General features: G+C 38.7%; 1 protein-coding gene across 1 annotated transcript; it reads left to right on the forward strand.

Moving 5' to 3' along the window:
• Positions 1 to 6,640: 6,640 nt before the first annotated feature.
• Positions 6,641 to 7,729, forward strand: CXCR2 (C-X-C motif chemokine receptor 2). The gene has a single exon (XM_044667539.1). The coding sequence runs from the start codon at positions 6,641 to 6,643 to the stop codon at positions 7,727 to 7,729; it is 1,089 nt and encodes a 362-aa protein (XP_044523474.1).
• The last annotated feature ends 19,306 nt before the right edge of the window (positions 7,730 to 27,035 follow it).

Below are 27,035 nucleotides of genomic sequence, written 5' to 3' on the forward strand. Positions count from 1 at the left end.
AAGAAAGAAAGAAAGAAAGAAAGAAAGAAAGAAAGAAAGAAAGAAAGAAAGAAAGAAAGAAAGAAAGAAAGAAAGAAAGAAAGAAAGAAAGGAGATAGATGAATTGGTGGATGAACAAACAAAAGGATAGACAGATAGGCAGACATAAATAGACAGATGGACAGACAGATACTGATAGAACACTTATTGAGCCCTTGTGTTTAAGGTACTCTTCTAAAGGCTAGATATACAAATACAAGCAAATTAGACAATCTCTATCCTCAAGAAACTTGCATTCTGTGCCAGCCTCCACTCACCCTAATGGGGGAAAGCAACACATAAAAGGAAGCTGGGGGAGGGGGGAATTGTGTAAGGGGAGAGGGGATGTGGAGGAAAGGAAGTTAAGGGCATGGCTGAGGTTCTCCATGAAATAGAGATCTGGTCTAGAGATTTGTCAATGAGAAGATACAGACAGGGGCATCTCCAGAGGTGGAAGACCACAGAAAATAGGAGCCTAGTCAGGAGAATATCCCAAGTCAGGAGAACAAATCCCAAACCCACTAGGGCTCACTCAGGTCCTTGACTCTGCACAGAATCCACCCACACCAGCACTCCCCTTCCCAGCGCTCCTTTTCCAAACAGCTTTGGTGGGGAGGGGGGAGGAGTGTAGGTGGGAAAGAGGAGGGAGAAACAGGAGGTGAACTCAGAAAATGTCGGTTCCGCTCCACGGTCCAAGCCTTTATATGCTTGCTGGCCCCCTCATCATTATTCCATAATACCAATGTTGCTACCAAGAGAGCCGTTAGGAATAAACCTCCCCCATGCAGCAGCTCTCTGTTCAGGGCTCAATACAGCAGCCTCCACTCTTCCTCTAGCGCTCGTTCTCGCACTGAATCCTTGCGTACCTGCTGGGACCCCCAATCTCAGCCTCCACACACAATTATTCTCCTAGCGCACTCTGCTGCTCCCCACATTCTGAGTCATTCACCCAAACGCGAAGCCTCTTAGCTCCCCAGAGCGCCCTCTCCCTAGCCCATAGATAGATTGGCTCCTGACAATTGGAGCCCTCCGCCCGTGTTCCTTCTCCCCTCTTCCGCTCCCCTCAATTAGTTTCTACCAATATACTTCTTGAGCTGTGTCTGAAATACAATTGGAGCAAAATTGGTAGCTGCCAATAGCTGTGCCCCACATTCTCTCACATCTCCAGCTGGGTGCATTGGCGGGCATTTTCTCTCTATAACATGCATATATATACACAACACACGCACACGCACATACATATATATCTATATGAGCAGTAGTGGGTTCCTCCTCGCTGAAAGGCTTCAAACAGAACCTTCCTAGATTAGGGATTCTTTACTTGGAATCCATGAACTTTTTCTATTTATTTAAGCTTACTTAGGATATTCAATATCCTTTAAGTTAATACTATATTAATATATTAATTATGCAACAATATAATATATTCATTTTATATATTGATATAACAAGTATGCATATATTGTGTTGGTATTAATATATACAATTAATATTATATATATATATATTTATAAACCCTTATCTTCCATCTTAGAATCAATACTGTGTATTGGTTCCAAGGCAGAAGAATGGTAAGGACTAGCCAATGGGGGTCAAGTGACTTGTCCAAGGTCATATAGCTAGGACGTATCTGAGGGAAATAGATGTGTTTTGATCTCTGTTCCAACATATTGGCTTCCTTTATAGTCCTATGTATTTTGTTTTATGCCTTTAAAAATATTATTCTGAGAAGGGATTCATTGGCTTTGCCAAGCTCCACCAAAGAGGGTTATGACACACAAAAACAGCTTAAGAGCCCCTGTCCTGGAATATAACATTCCTTTAGCTGATGATTATTTCATTTTTGTCTTTGTAGCCTCAGCAATTAATATAATGGTGACTGGCACATAGCAGTTGACCAATAAATGTCTGTCGGTTAATCAACTGAATCATGCAGACGTGATTTTTGTCCAGATCTGGGTTGGACCAGATGGCCTCCCTCCCAGTCTAAAATTCTGCTAGATGTGTGTGTGTGTGTGTGTGTGTATCTTTTTTTTCCTAATATTTCCCTAATATCTTTTTCCTCAATGCCTCATCATGATATAAAGATCTTTGTGAGTTCTTGAAAGTTATGCCAATTGAGCAAACTCTCATGAGTCTCACTCTTGCTCTGAGGCCACTATGCATCAAAAAGAGCTGAGTTCAAATCCAGCCTCAAATACTTACTTACTAGTTGTGTGACATTAGGTAACTCATTTAACTTCTTTCTGTCTCAGTTTCTTCGAATGTAAAATGGACATAATAGCACTCACTTTGCAGGGTTGCTGAGATGACCAAATGAGATCATATGTGTAAAGTGCTTAGCAATACTGCCTGGCACTTAAAATGATAAATGCTCCTTCCCTTCCCTGCCCTTCTCCAGCTTACCAAGCTGGAAGAGCTTTGAATTCAGCCCTGGGTGATGAGAATGATCCACAGTCTTCCTTGAGAGAAAGCTATTTTAATTCAAAATTCAACATATTGTCTCTGAATAAAATAAGCAAAGAATTTGTTGCATGGTCAAAGAGAGAGACAGAGAGACAGAAAGAGAAAGTAGGCACCATGTTTTTTCCTTGTCACCTGAATATACCACATTCATTCCTACTTTTGCTTCTAAGTTCCATTTGGCTAATAAAGTTTCCCCAACCCCTCCCTGAAATGCTATACCTTTCATAAGGCTAGAAACACAAAAGATACTATTACATCATTATAATAAAGATGAACAGTCATGAGGATAAAGAGCTGATAAAGAGTAAAATAAGCAGAATTGGGAGAACAATGTATATAAATGTCAGTAACACTGTAAAAACAAAGCAAACTTCAAATGAAGTCCCAGATACTTACTAGCTCTGGGATCCCTGGGTCTTAGCACAGTACCTGGCACATAGTAGGTGCTATATAAAATAGTAGCTAGCATTATTATTAATTGTTTGGATTATATCTAAGAAACTTTTTCTTTCTTGAAATGACTTTGTATTTGATACTTATATACATTATACTTTGTGGTGGAGCTTGAGCTTTGAGCTTCCTGAAAATAGGAACTGTTTTTGGTTTGTTTGTTGTTTGTTTTTTTCCCCTTAACTCTTGATACTTGAGGTCAGAGGTAGGTAGATCAGTGGATTGAGAGCCAGGTCTAGAGATGGTAAGTCCTGGGTTCAAATCTGGCCTCAAAACTTTCTAGATGTGTGACTCTGGGCAAGTCATTTAACCCCCATTGCCTAGCCCTTACTCCTCTTTTGTTTTAGAACCAATACACAGTTCTAAGATAAAGGTTAAAAAAAAATAGATACTAAGTATTGGTTCCAAGGCAGAAGAGTGGTAAGGACTAGGTAATGGGTGAAGTGACTTGCCCAGGGTCACACAGCTAGGAAATGTCTGAGGTCAAATTTGAACTCAGGATCTCCAGGCCTGGCTCTCTATCTCCTGAGTCACCTATCTGCCCCCAGGGTCAGTTTGTTTTTGTCTTTGGCTCCCCAAGATCCAGCTCTGTGCCTAGTATGTAGTAGGTTCATAACAAATGTTTGTGGTTTTCAATGGATTATTTATTTATTTTTAACTTTCTTTTTCTTCTAATTTTGAGTTCTAATTCTCTCCCTCCCTCCAGCCTGTCCTCCACCCATTGAGAAGGCAAGCAATATAGTACCAATTATACATATGAAACTATGCCAGACATCGTACTATATTATCCATGTTGTAAAAAAAAAATAAGGAAAGTAAAAACCTACTTCAAGCTGCACTCAGAGTTCATGAATTCTCTCTCTGGAGGTGGAGAGCACTTTTCATCACGAGTCCTTCAGAGCTATATTGGTCAGAGAAATAGAGTCTTCACCATTGATTATAACAAATGTTTGTTGAATTTAATAGATGGGAAGGGGAAGACATTCTAGGTATAAGGAACAATCAGAAAAAGGATAGAGATGATATAGAAAAGATCATATTTGGGAGAAAGTGAGCAATTCCGGGTTAGCTGGATCATGGATACTTTACACCAAATAGTGTGAAACAAGGCTGGAATGGGAGAGTAATGTCAAATTGTAGCAGGCCTTGAATGCCAGGAAATTACTTCTGTCAAAATGAGTGTTTTTCTTCAAAGTGGACTTCTTAGGAAGTCATATATGTATTCCAGTGATTCTACTACTATTCAGATAGATCTTCTCTTAGAAGTAAGCCTAACTTCATAGCCACACCAAAAAGAAAAAAAATTTTAATGGTTTCATTACCTTAAAATACTCAACAATAACTCATTTAACACTTACCTATTAAATGTCTGTGATGTACCTGGCATTGTGTTAAATGCTGGATATCATATCTTATTTAAGTTAGTGTTTTTGTTGTCTTTTAAAAAAAAACCTTACTTTCTGTCTTAGAACCAATGTGTTTCTAAGGCCGAAAAATGGAAGAACTAGGTAATGGGAGTTAAATGATTTGCCCACAGTTACACTACTTAGAAGTATCTCAGACCAGATTTAACCCCAGGATCTCCCATCTCCAAGTCTTGTGCTGAATCCATTGCTCCAACTGGCTGCCTGATTTTTTTTTAATTCTTCCTTCTCTCCCATTTTAAAAAGAAAAAAAAAAGATTTTTCCAGATTGACAACCAGCCTTGGTTCTAAATGATTTGTGGCTCTTGACAAACAACAACAAACCTACCCCCATCAAGAAAGATCTGCAACCCCAGAGGACAATCAAAAGAATGTGATGGCCAGCAATAACATTACTAGGTTTGTATCCCAACGAGAGAAAAAAAGGGGCGGGGGAAGGCCTCTACATACAAAAATATGTAAAGCAGCTCTTTTTGTGGGAGCAAAGAATTGGAAAGTGAGGAGCTACCCATCAACTAGAGAATGGCTGAGTAACATGTAGTATATTATTGGCATGGAATATGATTGTGTTATAAGAAATGGTGAGAGAAATGGAAGAGCTCAGAAAAACCTGAAAAGACTTACATGAACTGAAGCAGAATGAAGTAAGTAGAACCAGGAGAACATTGTATACAGTGACAGGAATACCAAGGAACAACTGTGAATGATTTAGGCTATTCTCAGCAACATGATGATCCAAAACAATCCCAAAGGACTCATGATAAAAATTGTCATCTGCTTCCAGAGAAAGAACTGACAGAGTCTGAATTCAGATCAAAATTAACTTTTTCACTTTCTTTCTTCATTTTTTTTGTTTGAGTTTCTTTCCACAAAAGAATAAATATGGGGAAATGGTTTATACGATTGCATATGTAAAATCTTTGTAAGATAGCTTACCAACTCAACAAGATGGGGACATGAACTGAGGGAGAGAGAGAGAGAGAGAAAGAAAGAGAGAGAGAGAGAGAGAGAGAGAGAGAGAGAGAGAGAGAGAGAGAAAGGGAAAGAATTTGAGACAATGTTCTTTAAAAAATGTTGGAAACTGTTTTGACATGTAATGAAAGGGGAGGGAATTAAATGTAAATAAAAAAAAAGAATGTAATATAAATTCTAATAGCCATTCCTAAGTGTATTCCTTGGTGTATGAGCAAAAGGAATTTCCTTGGAATAAATGGCCTTTTCAAGGTAACCATTTCGAAGGCAGCACCCTTCATTTATATAAAAAAAAATTGTTATTTTCGTAGACTTTCTTGTTCTTTTTTATAATGTGGACCCCTTAAGCAGTCTAGTGAAGTCAATGGATTCCTCAAAATGTTTTTAAATTGCATATAAGAACACAGAAAGAACTTATAAGGTTTAAAAAGAAACCATAATATAAAAATACAGTAATCAAGGGAGGGGCAGTTAGGTTGTTGGGTGGACAGAAAGCCAGTTCTGGAGATGGAAAGCCTAAGTTCAAATGTGGCCTCAGTCACTTCCTAGTTGTGGGACCATGGGCAAGTCACAACTCCCTTTACCTTGCCATTCTTCTGTAGGAAGGTAAGTTTTTTAAAAAATAAAATATATTTGTAAAACATATGATTACAAAAATATTATTTTTTACTCTTTAGTAATATTTTATTTGTTTCTAATTATATGTAAAAGCCATTTTTACATTCATTTTCTAATATTTCAAGTTCTAAATTCTTTCCCTCCCTCCTTGCCTCCTGAAATGGTGAGCAATTTGATATAGGTTATACATGAGCTATCATACAAAACGTATTTCCATATTCCTCGTGTTATAGAAGAAAACACTATTCAGATATTATTTTTCAACCCTTATCTTCCATCTTAGAATCAATACTAGGTATTAGTTGAAAAGCAGAACAGTAAGGGCTAGACAATTGGGGTTAAGTGACTTACCCAAGGTGACACAGCTAGGAAGTATCTGAGGCCAAATTTGAACCCCAAGACCTCCCATCTCTAGGCCTGGCTCTCTATCCACTGAGCCACCCAACTGGCCCTGAAATAATTTTTTTAAATTGAGGGACCTCAAGTTAAAAATCTTTGTTTTAGAGCTTCAACTTATCTTGCTCATTTGAAGTTAGGGATTCTTGCATCCACAAAATATATAGTTATACAATTACCTGGATTCCCTATGGCGTTCCTTTTAAGTGTGGGAAGAAGGGAGGGAAGGAACCTAATGACTTTGCTATGAAATTACTCTTCTTTTTTGCAGGCAGAGACATAGCACGGTGTCTAGAATGTCAATCATGTTCGAGTTGTCCCCAGAGGATATGTTCAATTTGACTTATGGTGATGATGATTTCATTTTTTCTGGATACGGTACAGGCATGCCACCTTTATCTGAGGATGCAACCCCCTGCCACTCAGAGCCCTCAGGCCTCAACAAGTACTTTGTCATCATAATATACAGTCTTGTGTTCTTGCTGAGTTTGCTGGGAAATTCACTGGTGATCCTTGTAATCCTCTATAACCGGATCAGTCGTTCAGTCACAGATATCTACCTGCTCAACTTGGCCATAGCTGACCTGCTCTTTGCCCTATCACTGCCCATTTGGGCTGCCTCCAAGCTCAAAGGCTGGCTCTATGGCACACCTCTTTGCAAAATTGTCTCCCTCCTAAAGGAGGTCAACTTCTATAGTGGCATTCTGCTGCTGGCCTGCATCAGTGTAGACCGCTACCTTGCCATCGTCCATGCCACTCGTGCTTTGACTCAGAAGCGCCACTGGGTCAAGTTTGTCTGCCTGGCCATCTGGGGCCTGTCCTTGCTCCTTTCCATGCCCATCTTTCTCTCCCGTGAGGCATTCAAGTCACATGATTATGGCTTTGTCTGCTATGAGGACTTTGGCACGAATACAACGAAATGGCGGCTGGTCCTGAGGATCCTGCCCCAGGTCTTTGGCTTTATCCTGCCCCTACTGGTCATGCTCTTCTGCTATGGCTTCACACTGCGCACCCTCTTTGAGGCACACATGGGACAGAAGCATCGAGCCATGAGGGTCATCTTTGCTGTAGTGCTTGTGTTCTTGCTCTGCTGGCTGCCTTACAATCTGGTGCTGGTTGCTGACACCCTCATGAGGACCAAAGTAATTCAGGAAACCTGTTTGAGAAGGGAGGAGATTGATCAGGCCATCAGTATCACTGAGGTGCTGGGCTTCCTCCATAGCTGCCTTAATCCTATTATCTATGCCTTCATTGGACAGAAGTTTCGATACAGCTTCCTCAAAATCCTGGCTGCCCATGGAATGGTCAGCAAAGAGTTCTTAGCCCGGCACAGCAAGCCCTCAGTCCATGGTTCTTCCTCTGGAAATACCTCGACCACCCTTTGAAGATGCCTGTGGTTCACTCTTCTGGGTCTCTCCCTGTCCTTCTTTGCTCCTCTCCCAACTGTCTCCAAAATTTCTCTCTTGATGAATTAGCTTCTCCTCTCTCAGAGGTGCCTCCACCATGTTAGTATGGGAGGAACACAAGGGCCCTATTAAGGGATACCACCTCAACAGGATAACATAAGAATTATGCCTACCCCTACAATTACTTTGAACCTTTGGGTTGCATTTGTCCTGTCAACAGGATAACTCCTATTATTCAACTCCCTCAGCCCACAACATGATTTCCTGAGACTTTAAAACGTAGATCCTTTTAAGGGTGACTATTAGAAGATTTCAGAGCAAAGAAGGTAGAGCATAATAGGATTTCATGCAATCTCCTTGTCTGTCACTGAAGGTAGCTTAGTGGCTCAATAGAGTGCCAGGCCTGGAACCAGGAAGATCTGTGTTCAAATTTGACCTCAGACACTCACTGTGTGACCCTGAGCAAGTCACTTAACCTCTTACTCTACTGGAGAAGGAAATGGCAAGATACTCCAATAACTCTGCCATGAGAAACCCCATATGGGATCATGAGGAGTCAAACATGACAGAATGACTGAATCATAACAATAACCTTGTCTATCAGGGATCTAGGACTGTAAGAGAGAGTTTAGACTTGAAAATGGACTTCAAGTCAGCCACCTACAAAGATAGGCTCAGGAGGCTTCCGGGTTAAGATGGCAGCAGAGTAAAAAGCAGCTGCTTGACCTCTTCTAACCCATGCATATAGGACTCCTCAAGAAGACATAAAAACAAATCCAGACAAACGAAGGGACCCCACAACAGGGCGCAGCATTGAAGGTACATGGAATGGGGGCATTTCCATGCTATAAAGGGGTGAAACAGCTCTCACTAAAATGTGAGCTGAGCAACCCCCTCCCCCCCCCACACCACCTACAGTGGCAAAGCCAGTGCAAAAGAGTTAGAGCAAGTTTAGGGCACCCATCAAGTCATTGGCAGCTACCTGGGGTCACTAGGGCCTGCATCTGAGAGCAGCAAGACTTAAGACCCCAAGAGGCTAAAGAACACACGGACTTTGAAAACAGACCCTAAGCACAGGCGCAGATGCGGATCCTGAGCTCAGGCATGGACCTTGAGTGGGGACCCAGTACAGAGGGGTGCATGATGGTGGAAGCAGTGCCCTGAGACTGTTAAAGGAGCCTTGGACAGAGGAACAAGCAAGGGGACCACCAGGAGGCTTGACCCTGAGAACAACTAGACCTGAGACCTCAGGAGCCTAAAGAGCACAGACAGACCCTGGGAGTGAGGATAAAGCTGAGAGGGTGCTGGGCTAACAATAGTAAGCCAGACTCAGGAACCCCAGAAGAGAAAGATCAAGAAAAAACCTTTAACATTCGATGACTTTTACACAGAAAAAATCCAGACAACAGAGCAAACAGCAGAGAACAAACAAGTAATCATATCCAAACATTCCCAAAAAAATGAAAATGGGTCACAAGGTCTTGAAGAGTTCAAATCTGAGATTATGAGAAAGATGGAAGAGATCTGGTAAGAAAATAACAATTTAAAAGGCAGAATTTTGCAATTGGAAAGTGAGGCAAGTAAATTGAAGACCAGAAATGACCAGATTGAAAAGGAAAACCAGTCTCTAAAGGCTAGAATTGGGCAATCTGAAAAAGATGCCCCCAAATCAAAAGAATTGATAAGCAAATTGGAGACCAAAACCAAACAGCTGGAAAATAGGATAGACCAAATTGAAAAGGAAAATCAAAAGCTTATAGCAGAAAACCAATCTCTAAAGACAAGAATTGGGCAAGTAGAAGCCAATGATCTCTCAAGACAGCAAGAACAAATAAAACAAAGTCAAAAGACTGATAGATAGAAGGAAACATGAAATATCTCAATAAGAAACTGATAGCTCAAGAAAACAGGTCTAGAAGAAACAATTTGAGAATCATTGATCTTCCTGAAAAAGCAGAAATTAATAGAAATTTGACTCCTTACTAAAAGAAATTATTCAGCAAAACTGCCCTGAAGTTCTACAACAAGAGGGCAATAAAGACATTGAAAGGATCCATAGATCACCCTCTAAACTAGATCCTGAAAAGACAACCCCCAGGAATATAATAACCAAATTCAAGAGCTTCCAAGTAAAAGAAAAAATTTTACAAGAAGCCAGAAAGAGACAATATCAAGGAGCACCAATCAGGATCACACAGGATCTGGCAGCCTCCACACTAAAAGACCGCAAGGCTTGGAATATGATATTCAGAAAGGCAAGAGAACTGGGTCTACAACCAAGGATCACCTACCCATCAAAACTGACTATATACTTCCAGGGGAAAGTTTGGGCATTCAACAAGATAGAAGATTTCGAAGTATTTGCACAGAAAAGACCAGGACTAAATGAAAGTTCAATATCCAACCTCAAAAATCAAGAGAAACATGAAAAGATAAATAAGAAACAGAAGGGGAAGTAAGAAAACTCTTATTTTTTAAATTTGCCTCTTTAAGGGCTTCAATAAGATCTAATTATTTGTATTCCTATGTGGAGAAATGTTATGTATAATTCTCTGTGGTGAACTCTATTCACTATTATAGTATTCACTATTATAGTAATTAGAAGAATTATTCATAGGGAGAGTTTGGAATACTAAATGGTCTAAGATGATATGGGGGTGGGAAAGATGGGGGTGAATAGTAGAAGACACCAAGAGAAACCTGAAGGAATAAGAAAAATAGGATATTCTATTACACACAAAGAGGGCATGGGAAGGGAAAGGGATGAATACTATTATAAGAAGGAGAGGAAGAGAGCATTAAGAGGTAATATTTAAACCTTACTCTCAGTGTAATTAACCCTGAGAGGGAAGAGTAGCTACATCCATTGGGATATAAAACTCTATCTAACCCTACTGAGAAAGTCAGAAGGGATAAACCAAGGGGAGCAGGAGAGTGCAGAGGTCAAAAAAGGGAGGGAAGAAGAAGGGGGGAGGGAAGAAGAAGGGGGAGGGAATTCATTAGGCCTTAAAAATAAAAATAGGGGAATAATAAGGGAGGGGGTAGAAAGGGAAGTAAATCAAGGGAGGGGACAAGGGTTTCTGGCTTAAAGCAAACCACTGGTTTAAAAGGAAATAATGTAAGAAGAAGGGGTAGAACTAGGAGAGAATACCAAAATGTCAACGAATACACAGCTGATAATTATAACTCTGAATGTGAATGGGATGAACTTGTCCATAAAACAGAAGCAAATAGCAGAGTGGATTAGAAACCAAAATCCTACCATATGTTGTCTACAAGAAACACATATGAGGCAGGTGGACATACACAAGTTTAAGGTAAAAGGTTTGAGCAAAATCTTTTGGGCCTCAAATGAGAAAAAGAAGGCAGGAGTGGTGATCATGATTTCTGACAAAGCCAAAGTAAAAATAGATATGATTAAAAAAAGACAGGGAAGGTAATTATATCCTGATAAAAGGCAGTATAGACAATGAGGAAATAACAGTGCTCAATATGTATACACCAAATGGCATAGCATCCAAATTCATAAAGGAGAAACTGGCAGAGCTCAAGAAGGAAATAGTAAAGCCATACTAGTGGGAGATCTAAATGTTCCTCTTTCAGATCTAGATAACTCAAACCAAAAAATAAATAAGAAAGTGGTAAGAGAGGTGAATGAAGTCCTAGAAAAATTAGATTTAATAGATATGTGGAGAAAAATAAATAGGGACAAAAAGGAATACACCTTCTTTTCAGCTGCACATACAAATGCAAAAGAGCAGTAATAATAAATGTGACCTTCTTAGGTAATAATGCAATAAAAATAATAATTAGTAAGGGCACCTGGACAGGCAAATCAAAAATTAATTGGAAATTAAATAATATGATTCTCCAAAACCAGCTAGTCAAAGAAGAAATCATAGAAACAATCAACAAATTCATTGAAGAGAATGACAATGATGAGACATCCTACCAAACCCTGTGGGATGCAGCTAAGGCAGTACTCAGGGGGAAATTTATATCCTTGAGTGCACATATTAACAAATTAGGGAGGGCAGAGATTAATGAATTGGGCATGCAACTTAAAAAATTAGAAAGCAAGCAAATTAAAAATCCCCAGATGAAAACTAAATTAGAAATACTAAAAATCAAGGGAGAGATTAGTAAAATCAAAAGTAAACGAACTATTGAATTAATAAGTAAGACTAGAAGCTTGTATTTTGGAAAAACAGATAAAATAGACAAAGTACTGGTCAATCTAATAAAAAAAGGAAAGAAGAAAACCAAATTGACAATATAAAAGATGGAAAGGGAGACCTCACCTCTAATGAAGGGGAAATTAAGGCAATCATTAAAAACTATTTTGCCCAATTATATGGCAATAAATATAGCAATATAGGAGATATGGATGAATATTTACAAAAATAAAAATTGCCTAGATTAACAGCAGAAGAAATAGAATATCTAAATAATCCCATATCAGGAAAAGAAATTGAAAAAGCCATCAAAGAACTCCCTAAGAAAAAATTGCCAGGGCCTGATGGATTCACAAGTGAATTCTATCAGACATTCAAAGAGTAACTAATCCCAATACAATACAAATTATTTGATATTATAAGCAAAGAAAGAGCCCTACCAAATTCCTTTTATGACATAAATATGGTACTGATTCCAAAGCCAGGTAGATCAAAAACAGAGAAAGAAAACTACAGACCAATCTCCCTAATGAACATAGATGCAAAAATCTTAAATACAATACTAGCAAAGAGACTCCAGCAAATGATCAAGAGGATCATCCACCATGATCAGGTGGGATTTATACCAGGAATGCAAGGATGCTTGAACATTAGGAAAACCATCCACATAATTGACCATATCAACAAGCTAACAAACAAAAATCACATGATTATCTCAATAGATGCTGAAAAAACCTTTGACAAAATACAACATCCATTCCTATTGAAAACACTAGAAAGTATAGGAATAGAAAGACCTTTCCTAAAAATAATAAACAGTATATACCTAAAACCATCAACAAGCATCATATGCAATGGGGATAAATTAGAAGCCTTCCTAATAAGATCAGGAGTGAAATAAGGATGCCTATTATCACCTCTATTATTTAACATTGTACTAGAAACACTAGCAGTAGCAATTAGAGAAGAAGAAGAAATTGAAGGTATCAAAATAGGCAATGAGGAGACTAAGCTATCACTCTTTGCAGATGATATGATGGTCTACTTAAAAAATCCTAGAGAATCAACTAAAAAGCTTGTAGAAATAATCAACAACTTTAGCAAAGTTGCAGGATACAAAATAAATGCACATAAATCATCAGCATTTCTATATATTTCCAACACATCACAGCAGCAAGAGGAAGAAAGAGAAACATCATGTAAAATTACCCTAGACAATATAAAATACTTAGGAATCTATCTACCAAAACAAACACAGCAATTATACGAAAACAACTACAAAGCACTTTCCAAAAAAGTAAAACTAGATCTAAACAATTGGAAAAACATCAATTGCTCATGGGTAGGACAAGCTAACATAATAAAAATGACCATTCTACCCAAACTAATTTAGCTATTTAGTGCCATGCCTATCAAACTACCAAAAAACTTTTTTACTGAATTAAGAAAAACTATAACAAAATTCATTTGGAATAATAAAAGATCAAGAATATCAAGAGAAACAATGAAAAAAAAATGTGAAGAAAAGTGACCTAGCAGTACCAGATATTAAACTATACTCTAAAGCAGTGATCATCAAAACAATATGGTACTGGCTAAGAGATAGAAGGGAAGATAAGTGGAATAGACTTAGAGTAAGTGACTTCAGCAAGACAGACAGTGTATGATAAACCCAAAGAGCCCAACTTTTGGGATAAAAATCCACTGTTGACAAAAACTGCTGGGAAATTTGGAAAACAATATGGGACATATTAGGTTTAGATCAACATCAACACACCCTACACCAAGATAAATTCAGAATGGGTGAATGACTTTTATATAAAGAGGGAAACTATAAATAAATTAAGTGAACACAGAACAGTATACTTGTCAGATCTCTGGGAAAGGAAAGATTTTAAAACCAAGCAAGAGTTAGAGAAAATTACAATTTGGAACTATGCCCAAAGAGCGATAAAAGAATGCCTGCCCTTTGATCCAGCCATACCATTGTTGGGGTTGTACCCCAAAGAGATCATAGATAAACAGACTTGCTCAAAAATATTTATAGCCATGCTTTTTGTGGAGACAAAAAACTGGAAAATGAGGGTATGTCCTTCATTTGGGGAATGGCTGAACAAACTGTGATATCTGTTGGTGATGGAATACTATTGCACTCAAAGGAATAATAAGCTGGAGGAATTCCATGTGAACTGGAAAGACCTTCAGGAATTGATGCAGAGCAAAAGGAGCAGAGCTAGAAGAACATTGTACACAGAGACCAATACACTGTGGTAAAATAGAATGTAATGGACTTCTGTACTAGCAGCAATGCAATTACCCAGGACAATTCTGAGGGTCTTATGGCAAAGAACGATACCCACATTCAGAGGAAGAACTGCAGGAGAGGAAACATATAAGAAAAACAACTGCTTGAACACATGGATTGAGGTGGACATGGTTGGGGATGTAGACTCAAAACTACCACACCAATGCAACTATCAACAATTTGGAAATAGATCTTGATCAATGACACATGTCAAAACCAGTGGAAATGCTCATTGACTATGGGGAGGGAGGTCGGGGGGTGAAGGGAAAGTAAACGCATGAATCATATAACCATGTTAACTTTTCTAAAAAATAAATATTATTAAATGTTAAAAAAAAATAGGCTCAGCTCCTATCCTCTCTTTTGGACTTATCCTGCTGAAAATAAATCTTATCAGGAAACATATCTTTTGCTTATCCATCATCTTTTTTTCCAGAACCCATATATTTTTGTTACAGCAGGATTCAAAGACATAGAGGAAGGTTTAGACACTGTGGAAGGTCTAAGGGGTGTGCAGGTAAAGTTCTATGCTCTCTTGGTCTTGGCCAACAGTTCCTTCTTTTTCCTGCTGGTGTGAAATTCACACCTACAAATATAGACACAAACTGTTCAAGAAAATGATCTAGTATGTGAAGAATACCATCCCCATCCCCCCAAAAAAGGCATGGGAAGAATTTATATGAAGTGATACAACCGAGAGAATAACATACACAATGATTATGACAATGTTAATGGAAAGAACCACCACAAGAAAATGGAAACTATATGAAATTATAATGACCAAATTTGGTCCCAAAGAAGAGACTGAGAACTTTCCTCTCTCCCTTCTTTGAAGAGGTAAGGACATGGGTGTAAAATGCTGTATCAAATATCACACTTGTTTCATGGGTTTATTAGTTTTTCTGAACTCCTTTTTTTTCCTCTTTTTTATTCTTTGCTGTAAGAAATGACTGTAGAAGGAACCAGGGAAGCAGGATATATTAGCAAATGAAGATGATAATAAAATACGTACACACACATCTATATGTACACATTTTTAAAAGAGAGATCTAATAAGGAAACAGAAAAGAAACATGTGCAATTCACTCAAGATGGATGTGCTAAATGATGAATGATGATTGGGTTCAAGCCTCTAATGGGTTGTGGTCAATGAAAACAAAACAAAACAAAACCAAAATCTCCATTTTGGAATGAACAAGAGAGAATGGGAAGTAAAATGGAATGTGGCTAGATTTTTAAGAAAGTAAGTCTTCGGAGTAAGGCAGTAAGAAGAATTTTATATTTTATTCACTAAGTTATAGTTATGAAATGTCTAGTCGCATAATCTTCATCCTGTCTTTTTTAAAGAGGACATGAATTTTTATGTGCATTCATGTTCCCCAGCTATTTTGGGAAACTAAAGAAACTTCAGGCATATGTATTATTTTAGACTGAAGATGGTTCTGAAGGCTTCATCAAAGCAGCTAACCATTCTTTACATCTATTTAAACACTCCTAGTGGGTATGATGGTCATCAATTTTTACAAGATTTCTTTTTTTATTTTATTTTATTTTATTTTATTCTTAAACTCTTAATTTCTGTGTATTGGCTCCTAGGTGGAAGAGTGGTAAGGGTGGGCAATGGGGGTAAAGTGACTTGCCCAGGGTCACCCAGCTGGGAAGTGTCCAAGGCCGGATTTGAACCCAGGACCTCCCATCTCTAGGCCTGGCTCTCAATCCACTGAGCCACCCAGCTGCCCCCTGGTCATCAATTTTTAGAGTTTTAAGGGAACTTAAAAATTATTCAGTCTATTCATTTATTTCCTCATAATTATACTTTATTTTAAGATTCATTTTTTAAAGTTCTAAGTTCCAAATCCTCTCCAGTCTTCAGACCACTCCACCTCCCATAAAGAAAGATAATTATACATGCGAAGTCATGAAAAACATTTTTACATATTATTCATGTTGGGCACACACGAACACCCATGAAAAATAAAGTTTCAAAAGTATACCTCAGGGGCAGCTGGGTAGCTCAGTGGATTGAGAGCCAGGCCTAGAGACAGGAGGTCCTAGGTTCAAATCCGGCCTCAGACACTTCCCAGCTGTGTGACCCTGGGCAAGTCACTTGACCCCCATTGCCTACCCTTACCAATCTTCCACCTATAAAGTCAATACACAGAAGTTAAGGGTTTAAAATAATAAAAAAATAAAAATTAAAAAAAAAGTATACCTCAGTCTTCAAGTTCATTGGTTCTCTCTTTTGATATAGATAGCATTTTTCATCATGAGTGATGGAATTGTCTTGAATCATTGTATTGATTAGAATAGCTAAGTCTTTCACAGTTGATCATTATTAAATTATTGTCACAGTATACCATGTTGTTCTGGTTTTGCTCACTTCCCTTTGCATCAGTTCATTTGTCATTCTTGGGTTTTACTGAAGCCATCCCCCTCATCATTTCTTATAACAAAATAGTATTACATCACAATCATATGCCACAACTTGTTCAGCCTTTTTCCAGTTGATGAGAATTCCCTCAATGTCCAATATCTGTAGCCACCACAAAAAGAGCTGCTATAGTTATTTTCGAACATATAGATCTTTTTCTTTTTTCTTTGTTCTCTTCAGGATACAGACAGAATTGCTGGGTCAAAAGGTATGCACTCTTTGGGCATTGTTCCAAATTGTCCTACAGAATGGTTGGTCAGTCCATTAATTTAAAAGCAAACAAGATTATTCATGACTCTTCAACTATTCTGGTCAAGTCTTCAGAGCTACTCCTGATGCTCTCAGTCAAAGCAGCCTAAAAGGAAGGAGGAACTTCTTCCCCCTAAATGGGAAGAGTGGACTGAGAAGAGGTGACTTGTAAAAAGAACTGTCAATCATTAATAAAACCAGAGATGAAATGGTTGAAAGAAACTGGCAAAGGAGAGGATGATGACTGGAGTGATTTCTTGGGTCTAATCAGAACATTCTCTACTAGATTCCATTCAGACTCTGAAACAATTTCTGTTTCCTTTTAATAACTATGGGAGAAGCCTCTCTACCCATCACAAGAAGATAAAGAAGTTTTGTCAAAACAGAATATGGAAGATTGACTGAGTTGACTTTGATATGGACTAAATCAGTATTGGTCTGTCTGTTCCTTTTCCCCATTTTTCCCTTTCTCTCACTATGTCCTTCTCCTCGACATGGTTCTCCCCCAGCACCCTCCAGGAGATTTAAGGTTGATAGGATGACTATGATCATTCTTAAAAGTCTTTATTGAGGTCTTATCTGAATATCACTTTATACTGGTGCTGAGGCAGTAGAATCAGTGATGCATACTTTTGTTCCTCCAGAGTAATCTGGTCTAAGATAAACATGGATGATGCCTTACACATAGAAGGTGTTGTACACATAGAATCCACTGTAATGGAAAGAATCTTGAATTTATATTCAATATCCAATTCAAATCTTCCCACTCTTTCATTGTTTCATTTCTTCATTCTTACTGGGATCTCCAGTATCTTCATCCTTCTCTGTCTTTCTATTCCATCACTCTTGCTTAAACCTTACTTTCTTCCCTTAACTGTCCTGATTTCATAGTCTTCTAGCCTGGAATGCCTGTCCATTTGTCTTTTTACCAATCCTCAATCTGGAAGAATCTTCCCAGCAATCTCCATTTTCCACTTCTAAACCAGATGTGGACACTTGCTGAAGGAAGCCCTATAACAACGCCTACTAGATCCACTTAAAAATTCACGTGATAGGTCCTAGGTTCAAACCCGGCCTCAGCCACTTCCCAGCTGTGTGACCCTGGGCAAGTCATTTGACCCCCATTGCCCACCCTTACCAATCTTCCACCTATGAGACAATACACCGATGTACAAGGGTTTAAAAAAAAAATTCATGTGATAGGGACCTCTAAGTAGTTCAGTGGATAGAGAGCCAGACCTAGAGATAGGAGGTCCTAGGTTCAAATCTGGCCTCAGATACTTCTAGCTGTGTGACCCTGAGCAAGTCATTTAACCTCAATTGTCTAGCCCTTACAATGCTTAGTTTTAATTCTAAATCAGAAGGTAAGGGTTTTAAAAAAATTTCATGTGATCTAATCTCGACTGGGTCACCACTGATGCATGGCATTTCTTTTATTCCTTGCTGACTCAACTCCCCACAGTGGCTGCTCCAAATCTTCTTTCAAGGTCCCCTCATGACACACATTCCTCCCAACTTGATTTTCTCAGAAGATGACCTCAAATAAGGACATTTCAATGATAAAATTAAAGCTACCTATCTTTTGCTCCCTCCATTCTATACCCAAGACCTCTTTATAGCTTTCATCATCCAATCCTCCTTACTTTATCTTCAGAGAATAAAATGATAGTCCTTTACAAAGTTAATCCTAGGCCAGTTATGGGCAAACTTTTTAAAGAGGGGGCCAAAGGAAAGGAAATGCTCATTTGTCACTTTGTTTCTAAGGCAACTCTTTCGAAGTTTCATTGTATTGTATCCTACTCGTTGTATTCATCAGATTAGGAATAATGTCACACCGCTGGATAGAACATTTCAGGGGACGGCATCTGGCCTGCAGGCTGTAGTTTGCCCATCACTGTCCTAGGTGGTAGGGTGGATAGAGTGTCAGACCTGAAGTCAGGAAGATTCATCTTCATGAGTTCAAATCCAGCCCCAGATACTTACTAGCTATATGACCCTGGGCAAATCAGTTAACTCTATTTGCCTCAGTTCCTTGTCTATAAAATAGGCTGTAGAAGGAAATGTAAAATCACTCCAGTACCTTTGCCCCAAAACGAGGTTATGAAGTTGAACACAAGTGAAATGATTGAGCAACAATAACATTTGTGTCCTTGACACCAACCCTTCCTGCCTTCTTTGGGAATTTGCCCCACCAAAAAATTCCCTTGTCTTTCTCATTTATTTACCTACTAGCTCTTCACCTATAAACATACTTAAATTTCCATCCTTAAAAAACTTCCAGTTGACCTTTAACTTCTTCACCAGCCATTTAACTTCTCCATCCTTTGCATTCTAGTTTTCAGAACATTTTCAAATGTAAATGCTCTCACAAAAGTTACCAAAGGGCAAGTCTTTAATCTAGCTAATTTCAGTATCTCCCTCAATTAAGTTAAGATTATTAATATCTACTTCAGAGGAATTTTATGAAAACCAAAAAAGAAAAGTATATGTATATAATGGGAGGATTGGCTAATGAGGGACCAATCCTTAGAATGTGCTTGGATTTCCCCTTCCTGATGGGTTATTTACAACATGCACAGTATTTCCTGCCTAATTCCAGCCCAAGACATGGAGGTTTAATGAGCATAAGTGACTAGGGGCCTGGTGGTGTGTGATAAGGAGGAATTTTTAGCTAACTGAGAAACCCTGAGATTGAGTTTGCATTCCAAAGTATCTATACACCTTTCCCTTGGTTCTTTGCTTTCCCTTCCCTGATAGCTTTCAAATGAAAAATATTGCTATAGGCTTGCAGGTAGTAGAAGAGTCAATGTCTGCCTTATCTCACCACCTACCTACCATGTGTCTGTAAACACATGGGACCTGATCTTAGATGAAAGGGTATCTGGAGATAGAATTGACCAGGCTCTAACCTTGTGAACTTTGATAGGTCAAAAGAGACATAAGAGGTTCCCCCAAAAACTGAAAATCAGTTTCTAGAAGGAGCCAGGCCAATTAAGCAAAGGAGTAACTTGTTGATTGCTGGTGCCCCATCCAGAAATGAACTTAGTTGGGGTTCTGTGAAAGGATAAAAGAATTACCGGGGTCAAAGATTTTGGGGTGAAGCCCTCAGCCCCTTTTGTTCCCCATCATGTGTTTCATTACCTTTGTGTCTTAAATTTGTATCCACTTTCCCTAAGAACAGAGTATAAGCAGAGGGAAGAGTTCGTCCCTGGTTTGGGGAAATCTTTTTATAATTTATTTTTTTGCTATACTTTCGCAATAAATATCCTTTTGTAAAAACTAATTGATATTAGCAAGTCGATTGACATTTAAGGAGCATAATAAGTAGGGGCTCATGATGACAGTACTAAAAAACTCAGGTCCTCAAGACTATGCTTAGAATACTTAGAGAAGTAATATTCAGCTTCCCTCTGGGGAATGAGCCTACCAGTAAGGGTTAAGAGAATGAGCCCAGACAGAATGCAGCACTTTGCAAAACCTAAAGCAATGAATAAATATCAGCTAATGTTATGAGCATTATTCATGCTTTAGTGTAGAAAACTTTCAATTTATTAATGAAGTACCTGGAACCTTTAACACATAGTCCTAGACAGTAACTCCTCAGGTAAGTCTTTTTTAGAGCAATAAGTCATGGGGACATCTAGGTAGTTCAATGGATTGACAGCTAGGCACAGAGATGGGAGGTTCTGGATTCAAATCTAGCCTCACACTTCCTAGCTATGTGACCCTGAGCAAGTCATTTAACCCCCTTTGCCCAGCCCTTACCACTCTTCTGCCTTGAAACCAATACATAGTATTGATCTTAAGATGGAAGGTAAGGGTTTAAAAAAAATAAAAATAATTAGTTGACTGATTGCTGGACTAGATAACATCTAGAGAACCATCTTTCTCTGAGATTCTGTGATTATGAGTGTTGAAAGTTGAGTGCCCGCCACCATTATATACTGGTCTTGGGAAAATGAGGATAGGATAGAGAACCAAGAAGGAATTTGCCAACAGGTTATCTCAAGGAGTCATGTCATTTGTACCCCTTTTCTTCTACTCCTACATTTGCTCTCATTTCTGTTCCTTGTGAAATCGGTTTCAGAAGTCTCCTCTCACCTAACAGCCCACAACTCTAGTCTAAAATCAGACTAGTAATGTTTTCAGATCCCTCCCTGAACATTCTTTTTGAAATAATATTTTGTTTTTTCCTAATTACATGTAAAAACAATTTTTAACATTTATTTTCTAAAATTTTGAGTTCCAAATTCCCTCTCTTCTTCTTCTCTCCTCTCCCTGAGAGGGTAACCAGTTTGATATAGGTATTACAAGTGCAAACAGGCACACGTATATTAATTAGTACATGTATATGCACATGACTAATTTTCCATATTAGTCATGTTGTAGAAAAAATACTTATTAAAAAAACCCACAAAGAAAATAAAGCAAAATTAGTATTCTTTGATTTGCAATCAGACTCCATCAGTTCTTGCTTGGGAGAAAAATAGCATTTTTCATCACCAGTCCCAGAGAGCTGTCTTAGATCACTGTATTTCTGAGAACAACTAAATCATTCACAGTTGTTCACTGTACAACATTGCTATTTTTTTTACAACATTGCTATTACTGTGTATGATGTTCTCTTGGTTCTACTCGTTTCTCTTTGTATCAGTTCATATAAATCTTTTCAGGTTTTCTCAGATCATCCTGTTTATCATTTTTTTATATCACAGTAGTGCTCCATCACAATCATATGCCACAACTTGCTCAGTTATTTCTCAATTGATGGACATCCCTTCAGTTTCCAATTCTTTGCCACTCCAGAAAAAAAAGAGAAACATCTTTATATGAATTGATCCTTATCAGGTTGTTTTTATTGGGGGCAGGGGTTAATCTCTTTGGGATATAGGCCTAGTAGTGGTATTGTTTAATCCAAGAGCATGCACAGTTGTAGAGCCCTTTGCCTCTTCCATAACATTCCATCAACTCGAATGGATTAGAATCCAAATCCAATGGGCTCACCTTGAGGGGAACAACAGGAGACTGAAGCATATTGAGAATGTTACCCCATCTTTTAGGTTCTTTCCTCCCAGACCTAGAAAGTTAAACCATAGGGGAAAAGAGCAGAGAAGTCTTTGAAGAAGTCCACTATTTGCCAGGAAAAGCAGGGAGTTGCCCAACAGGGACTTATACAACAAAAACATCTGTGTCAGTCAGCTTCCTACAACTGTAAACAACTAGGTCCAGTTTCCCGTCATTGAAAAATTCAGTTCCACACTGAGAAGTACACAAGTTGTGTTAAGGTTTATGTTGCTGATTCCCAAATCAGAATAGTTAAAAGTGTCATGATTTTTTCTTCTTCTCTCCTTAATGCCAGTTGTCCACTAAAAAGTATTTTCTTCTATATACACTTCTTAGGGGAGAGGATGACAACTGACAGACTAAGCCTGAAGAGGCTAAGGGCTGGTTCCTGGCTGCCAAAAGATCTGTACCTTTCTGAGAAAGTAATTATAAAATCTATTCAGTGGGTAGTAAGATGGCTCAGTGGATAGAGCACCAGGACTGAAGCTGAGAGGTCCTGAGTTCCAATCTGGACTCAGGACACTTCCTAGTTGTGACCCCCCTGCTACTTGCTTAACCCCAATTGCCCAGTCCTTCCCTCTCTTCTGCCTTAGAATCAATACTTAATATTGAGTCTAAAAAAGAAGGTGTGGGATAGATATATAGATAGATAGGTATATAGTTTAAATTCATATCTTCCTGACTCCAGCCCTGTTACCCTAACCACTGAGTCACTTAAGGATCACCCCTTCGTCATCCTGGTTTATCCTCTTTTGGACGTTCTCCAGTTTACCAGTGTCATTTGTCAAATAAGGTTCCTAAATCTGAACACAATCCTTTATAATATAAAAATTGCCATTCACTTTCTGCCATAATTTTAGTATTTTTTACATATATAATTTTACTGAATAGTTATCTCTGGGCTTGTGGCTGAGGATTTCTTGATTTTCTTAGTTCCCTGCCCACAAAGAGCTTAACTTCTTTTTTTTTAATGAAAAAAAAAACTTACCTTCTGTCTCAGAATTGATACTAAGTGTTGGTTCCAAGGGAGCTCACTTTTTTTAAAAAAAAACTCTCACCTTCTATTTTTGGATTGATATTCAGTATCAGTTCGAAGAGCACTAAGAGCTGGCAGTTAGGGTTAAGTGACTTGCACAGGGATCACACATGGCTAGGAATTTTCCAAGGACAAATTTGAACACAGAACTTCTCATTTCCAATTCTGAAGCACTATCCACTGAATCACCTACCTGTTCCAAACTTACTGCTTAATGAGAGAGGCAAAATGTAAATGTGTTAGGTAAACACATAAAATATATGGAAGGTAGTCTGAGAGGGAAGGCTGCACTAAGTATGTTAGATAACTATTAATTGCCACTTTGATTGTCTTTGAGAATGTTACATCTTATGTGAGTCATTGGTAGCTCCAAAGAGTATCTTGGAGCTCCAGGGACTCCATTGCAGAAGAGCATGGTAGCATACTTTTAAGGTCCTTCACAACCTGGCTACTTCCCACATTTCCAGTCATCTTGCACTTTATTTGTACCCTCTCGTCCAGCAACACCCATCTTCTTTCCTGACCTTCATCTTCTACAAGACAACTTTCCTGCTCCAAGACCAACCATGTAGTATACAGAATTGGGGTGATATAGTTTTTTCTAGCTTTGGCTGAGTACCAAAAGCTGTTAGGGATTTGGAATCTTGAGGAAACACAGTTGGCTGGATCTTCCGTGGAGGAAGGTTGTGAATGAGCCGAGCTGCCTGGATTACCTAGCTTTAATATTGAAATTTAGCCTAGCTTTGATATATTTACTTAAGAAATTATTATTTTAGATAAACCCTTTATATCTTCCTTTCCTAATATCATCCCTGCCTTCCCTCCCTTACCTTATATGTCTGTGGAGTTAATAAGGAGAGTAATTAGAGAGGAGTTAAATCTGTGAAGAGTTACCTGATTGACAGTATTAGTTATAGTTAGTCAGTCATCATTTATTCCCTTTAGATAGTAATAGCACTTAGTAAAGCTGAGTTTAAAGGCAGGTCCTTACTCAGACTCCATCTTTTCTTCCCTTCCCCCACCTGAGGTTCCTGAGACAACTGATAGGGCTTTCCTTTGATTCACCTTCCTAACAAACATCCTTCAAACAAAATAAACCCTTTTGTGTTTCAGCAGCCCTATTAGTGTAATTTATCTGTTAGTTATTAAGAGGGAAGAAGAGGGAAAGAGCAACATACTCTGGGCTTAGAGGGAAGCTGGGTATCCATCTTGAAGGAAGGTGTTACTTCAAAACAAGTCCCTTCCTGTGAAATTAACTAAAGCCTGTTTGTTAATTTCAGTCTAGTCTATTTCCCTCAGCTTGTGTTTGAGTCTAAGTCCCAGTCTGTAAGCCTGCTGTGTTTGTCTATTTAGTTTAATTTCTCCTCTCCCTGAAGATCATTGTTTCCCTTCTGTGTTATACTCCTGACTTCAGTCCTATTATACCCTGAATCTCCTTTAGTCCCAGCCTACTTGTAACCAAGATTACCCACTTAGCAAGTCTCCAACATCCTCCTTTCAATTCCCTTATCCCAAACACCTTTCCTCAAAATTACCCACATTACAACCACCATCTCCCCTTTACATCCCTCAAATGGTGGTNCTTCTTCTTCTTCTTCTTCTTCTTCTTCTTCTTCTTCTTCTTCTTCTTCTTCTTCTTCTTCTTCTTCTTCTTCTTCTTCTTCTTCTTCTTCTTCTTCTTCTTCTTCTTCTTCTTCTTCTTCTTCTTCTTCTTCTTCTTCTTCTTCTTCTTCTTCTTCTTCTTCTTCTTCTTCTTCTTCTTCTTCTTCTTCTTCTTCTTCTTCTTCTCCTTCTCCTTCTCCTTCTCCTTCTCCTTCTCCTTCTCCTTCTCCTTCTCCTTCTCCTCCTCCTCCTTCTTCTTCTTCCATTAAATCACCTAATTGCCTCAAGTGCTTTTCATCTGAAATTACCTCATACCTACACTGTATATATCTTGTACATACATAGTTGTTTGTAAAATGCCATCCCATTAAAATATAAGTTTTTTGAAGGAAAGGGTTGTTTTTGCCCTTCTCTGGATCCCCCAGGTACATTGGCTGGCACACTGTTCCATAAATGCTTTTCAATTGATTGATTGTTGATTGACTGATTAGTTGGTTAGTTAATGAGGAGCACTCTTGGGGTAGGGATTGCATTTCTTAGGCCCTCCATCCTTGTAAACCTGCTCTTCCTCACAACCCCTTTTTACAGGTTGAAGGGAGCCTTTCTTTTGAGGAAGGCATCCCTGGTTGTTTACAACAAGGTAAGGATGTGGCTTCAGAAATCTCTGTTAGGCAACAGGAAAAACATCATATTTCAAGGGAACTGACTGAATTTCTTCAAAGGTTCCTTTGCTGTTCCGGCTCCACCCTCATATCTCCTCTTCTTAGTGCCCCCACCTTCCAGCACTGAGAATAAGGTCAGTCAGCCATGGAAACACACAAATATCCACTAATTCGGGCTGAAGCCAGGCTTTCATTTTAAACCCATAGAAGTTGCTGAATTGGTTAAACTATGATCCATCAAAAAGCAATGAAACTCCAGGGGGCAGCTGCGTGACTCGGTGGATTAAGAGCCAGGCATAGAGAAGACAGGTCCTGGGTTCAAATCTGACCTCAGACACTTCCTAGCTTTGTGACCCTGGACAAGTCACTTCACCTCCATTGCCTAACCCTTACCACTCTTTTGTGTTGGAACCATTTTAAGGTGGAAGGTAAGGATGTTAAAAAAAAAAAAAAAAAAAAAAAAAAAAAGCAGTGACAGTCCAAAAACCTCTAGTTGCTTATAGTTGTCCTATGTACCAATGGTGGCCCTCTATGGAATTAGGGTTAGAATTAGTGTGAGTCAGTCTTGGTCAGTGGCAGCTCCAGAGTCTTAGTTATAGGATCAAAAATTTAGAGCTATAATGGACATTAGAAGTCACGGAGTCCAACACTTCCATTTTGTAGATGAGGAAACTGAGGTGTAGAAATGTGTCTAGAGTCACACAGTCGGTACCTGACTGAGTCATCTCATTCTGAGAAACACAAGGCTAGAATGGAACAGTATTACATTTTTCTGTCTTTCAGGGACACCAAAATGTCAAAAATACACATATGGAAAAGAGGGGCTCACTCACTACGGGGTAAAATGTGTTACTACCAATTATATGCCCACTCAGGTGTCTTGCAGAGAGGGTAGGAGCTGAAATATTTAAAAGAGAGAAAGAGTGGTAAATAGTGGTCTTGAAAATACAATGACAGACTACTTAAGGGAGGTTGTAGTTTATAGAAGCTAGGCATAGAAGTCATTGCTTTAAGATTAGAACTGGGGCAGCTAGGTATCCCAGTGGATACAGTGTCAAGCCTAGAGTTGGGAAGACTTGTTTTCAAATCTAGCGTCAGGCACTTCTGAGCTGTGTTACCCTAGCCTAGTCATTTAACCCCAGTTGCCTAGTCCTTCCCTCTCTTCTGCCTTAGAACCAATACTTACTATTAATTCCATGACAGAAGGTAATAGTTTGTAAAATAAAAAATAAGATTAGGACTGATGATCTTGAAGCCATCGTGATGGAATCCACTTAAGGGAAGTTGTAAACTTATAAAATATACTCATGGAAAAATACTGACGATAATATTTTTTGAAAGTTAGTACAGCTGTGTTCCTCAAATAATATTTTGCCTACCACTAGCTTGTTTTTCTCTCTGAAAACAAACTCCAAAAATAATATTTTGTCCTGATCCCTGATGAACAAATTGTCCGGCTTCAGGAAGGTCACCCAAAATCAGAGTATCATGGAGAAGCCCCTTCCCATTGAATAGACCCGTGTTTCTGTGTTTCCCCCATGCAGGGACACCGTTACACAAGTGATACTCTGTTAATGTATATGCCTGAGCTGTACCTTAGGTTGCCCCCTCTCTCTCTCTCTCTCTCTCTCTCTCTCTCTCTCTCTCCCTCTTTCTCTCTCTCTCTTCCCCTTCTTCCTCATTGCTTTTAATAGAGCTTTGCATTGAACTGATTCCCATTGTCGTATATGTTATGCTCAGCATCTAAACTCATTAAGGGGT

This window comes from Gracilinanus agilis, chromosome 3 (assembly GCF_016433145.1).
Source record: "Gracilinanus agilis isolate LMUSP501 chromosome 3, AgileGrace, whole genome shotgun sequence".
NCBI classification, from domain to species: Eukaryota; Metazoa; Chordata; class Mammalia; order Didelphimorphia; family Didelphidae; genus Gracilinanus; species Gracilinanus agilis.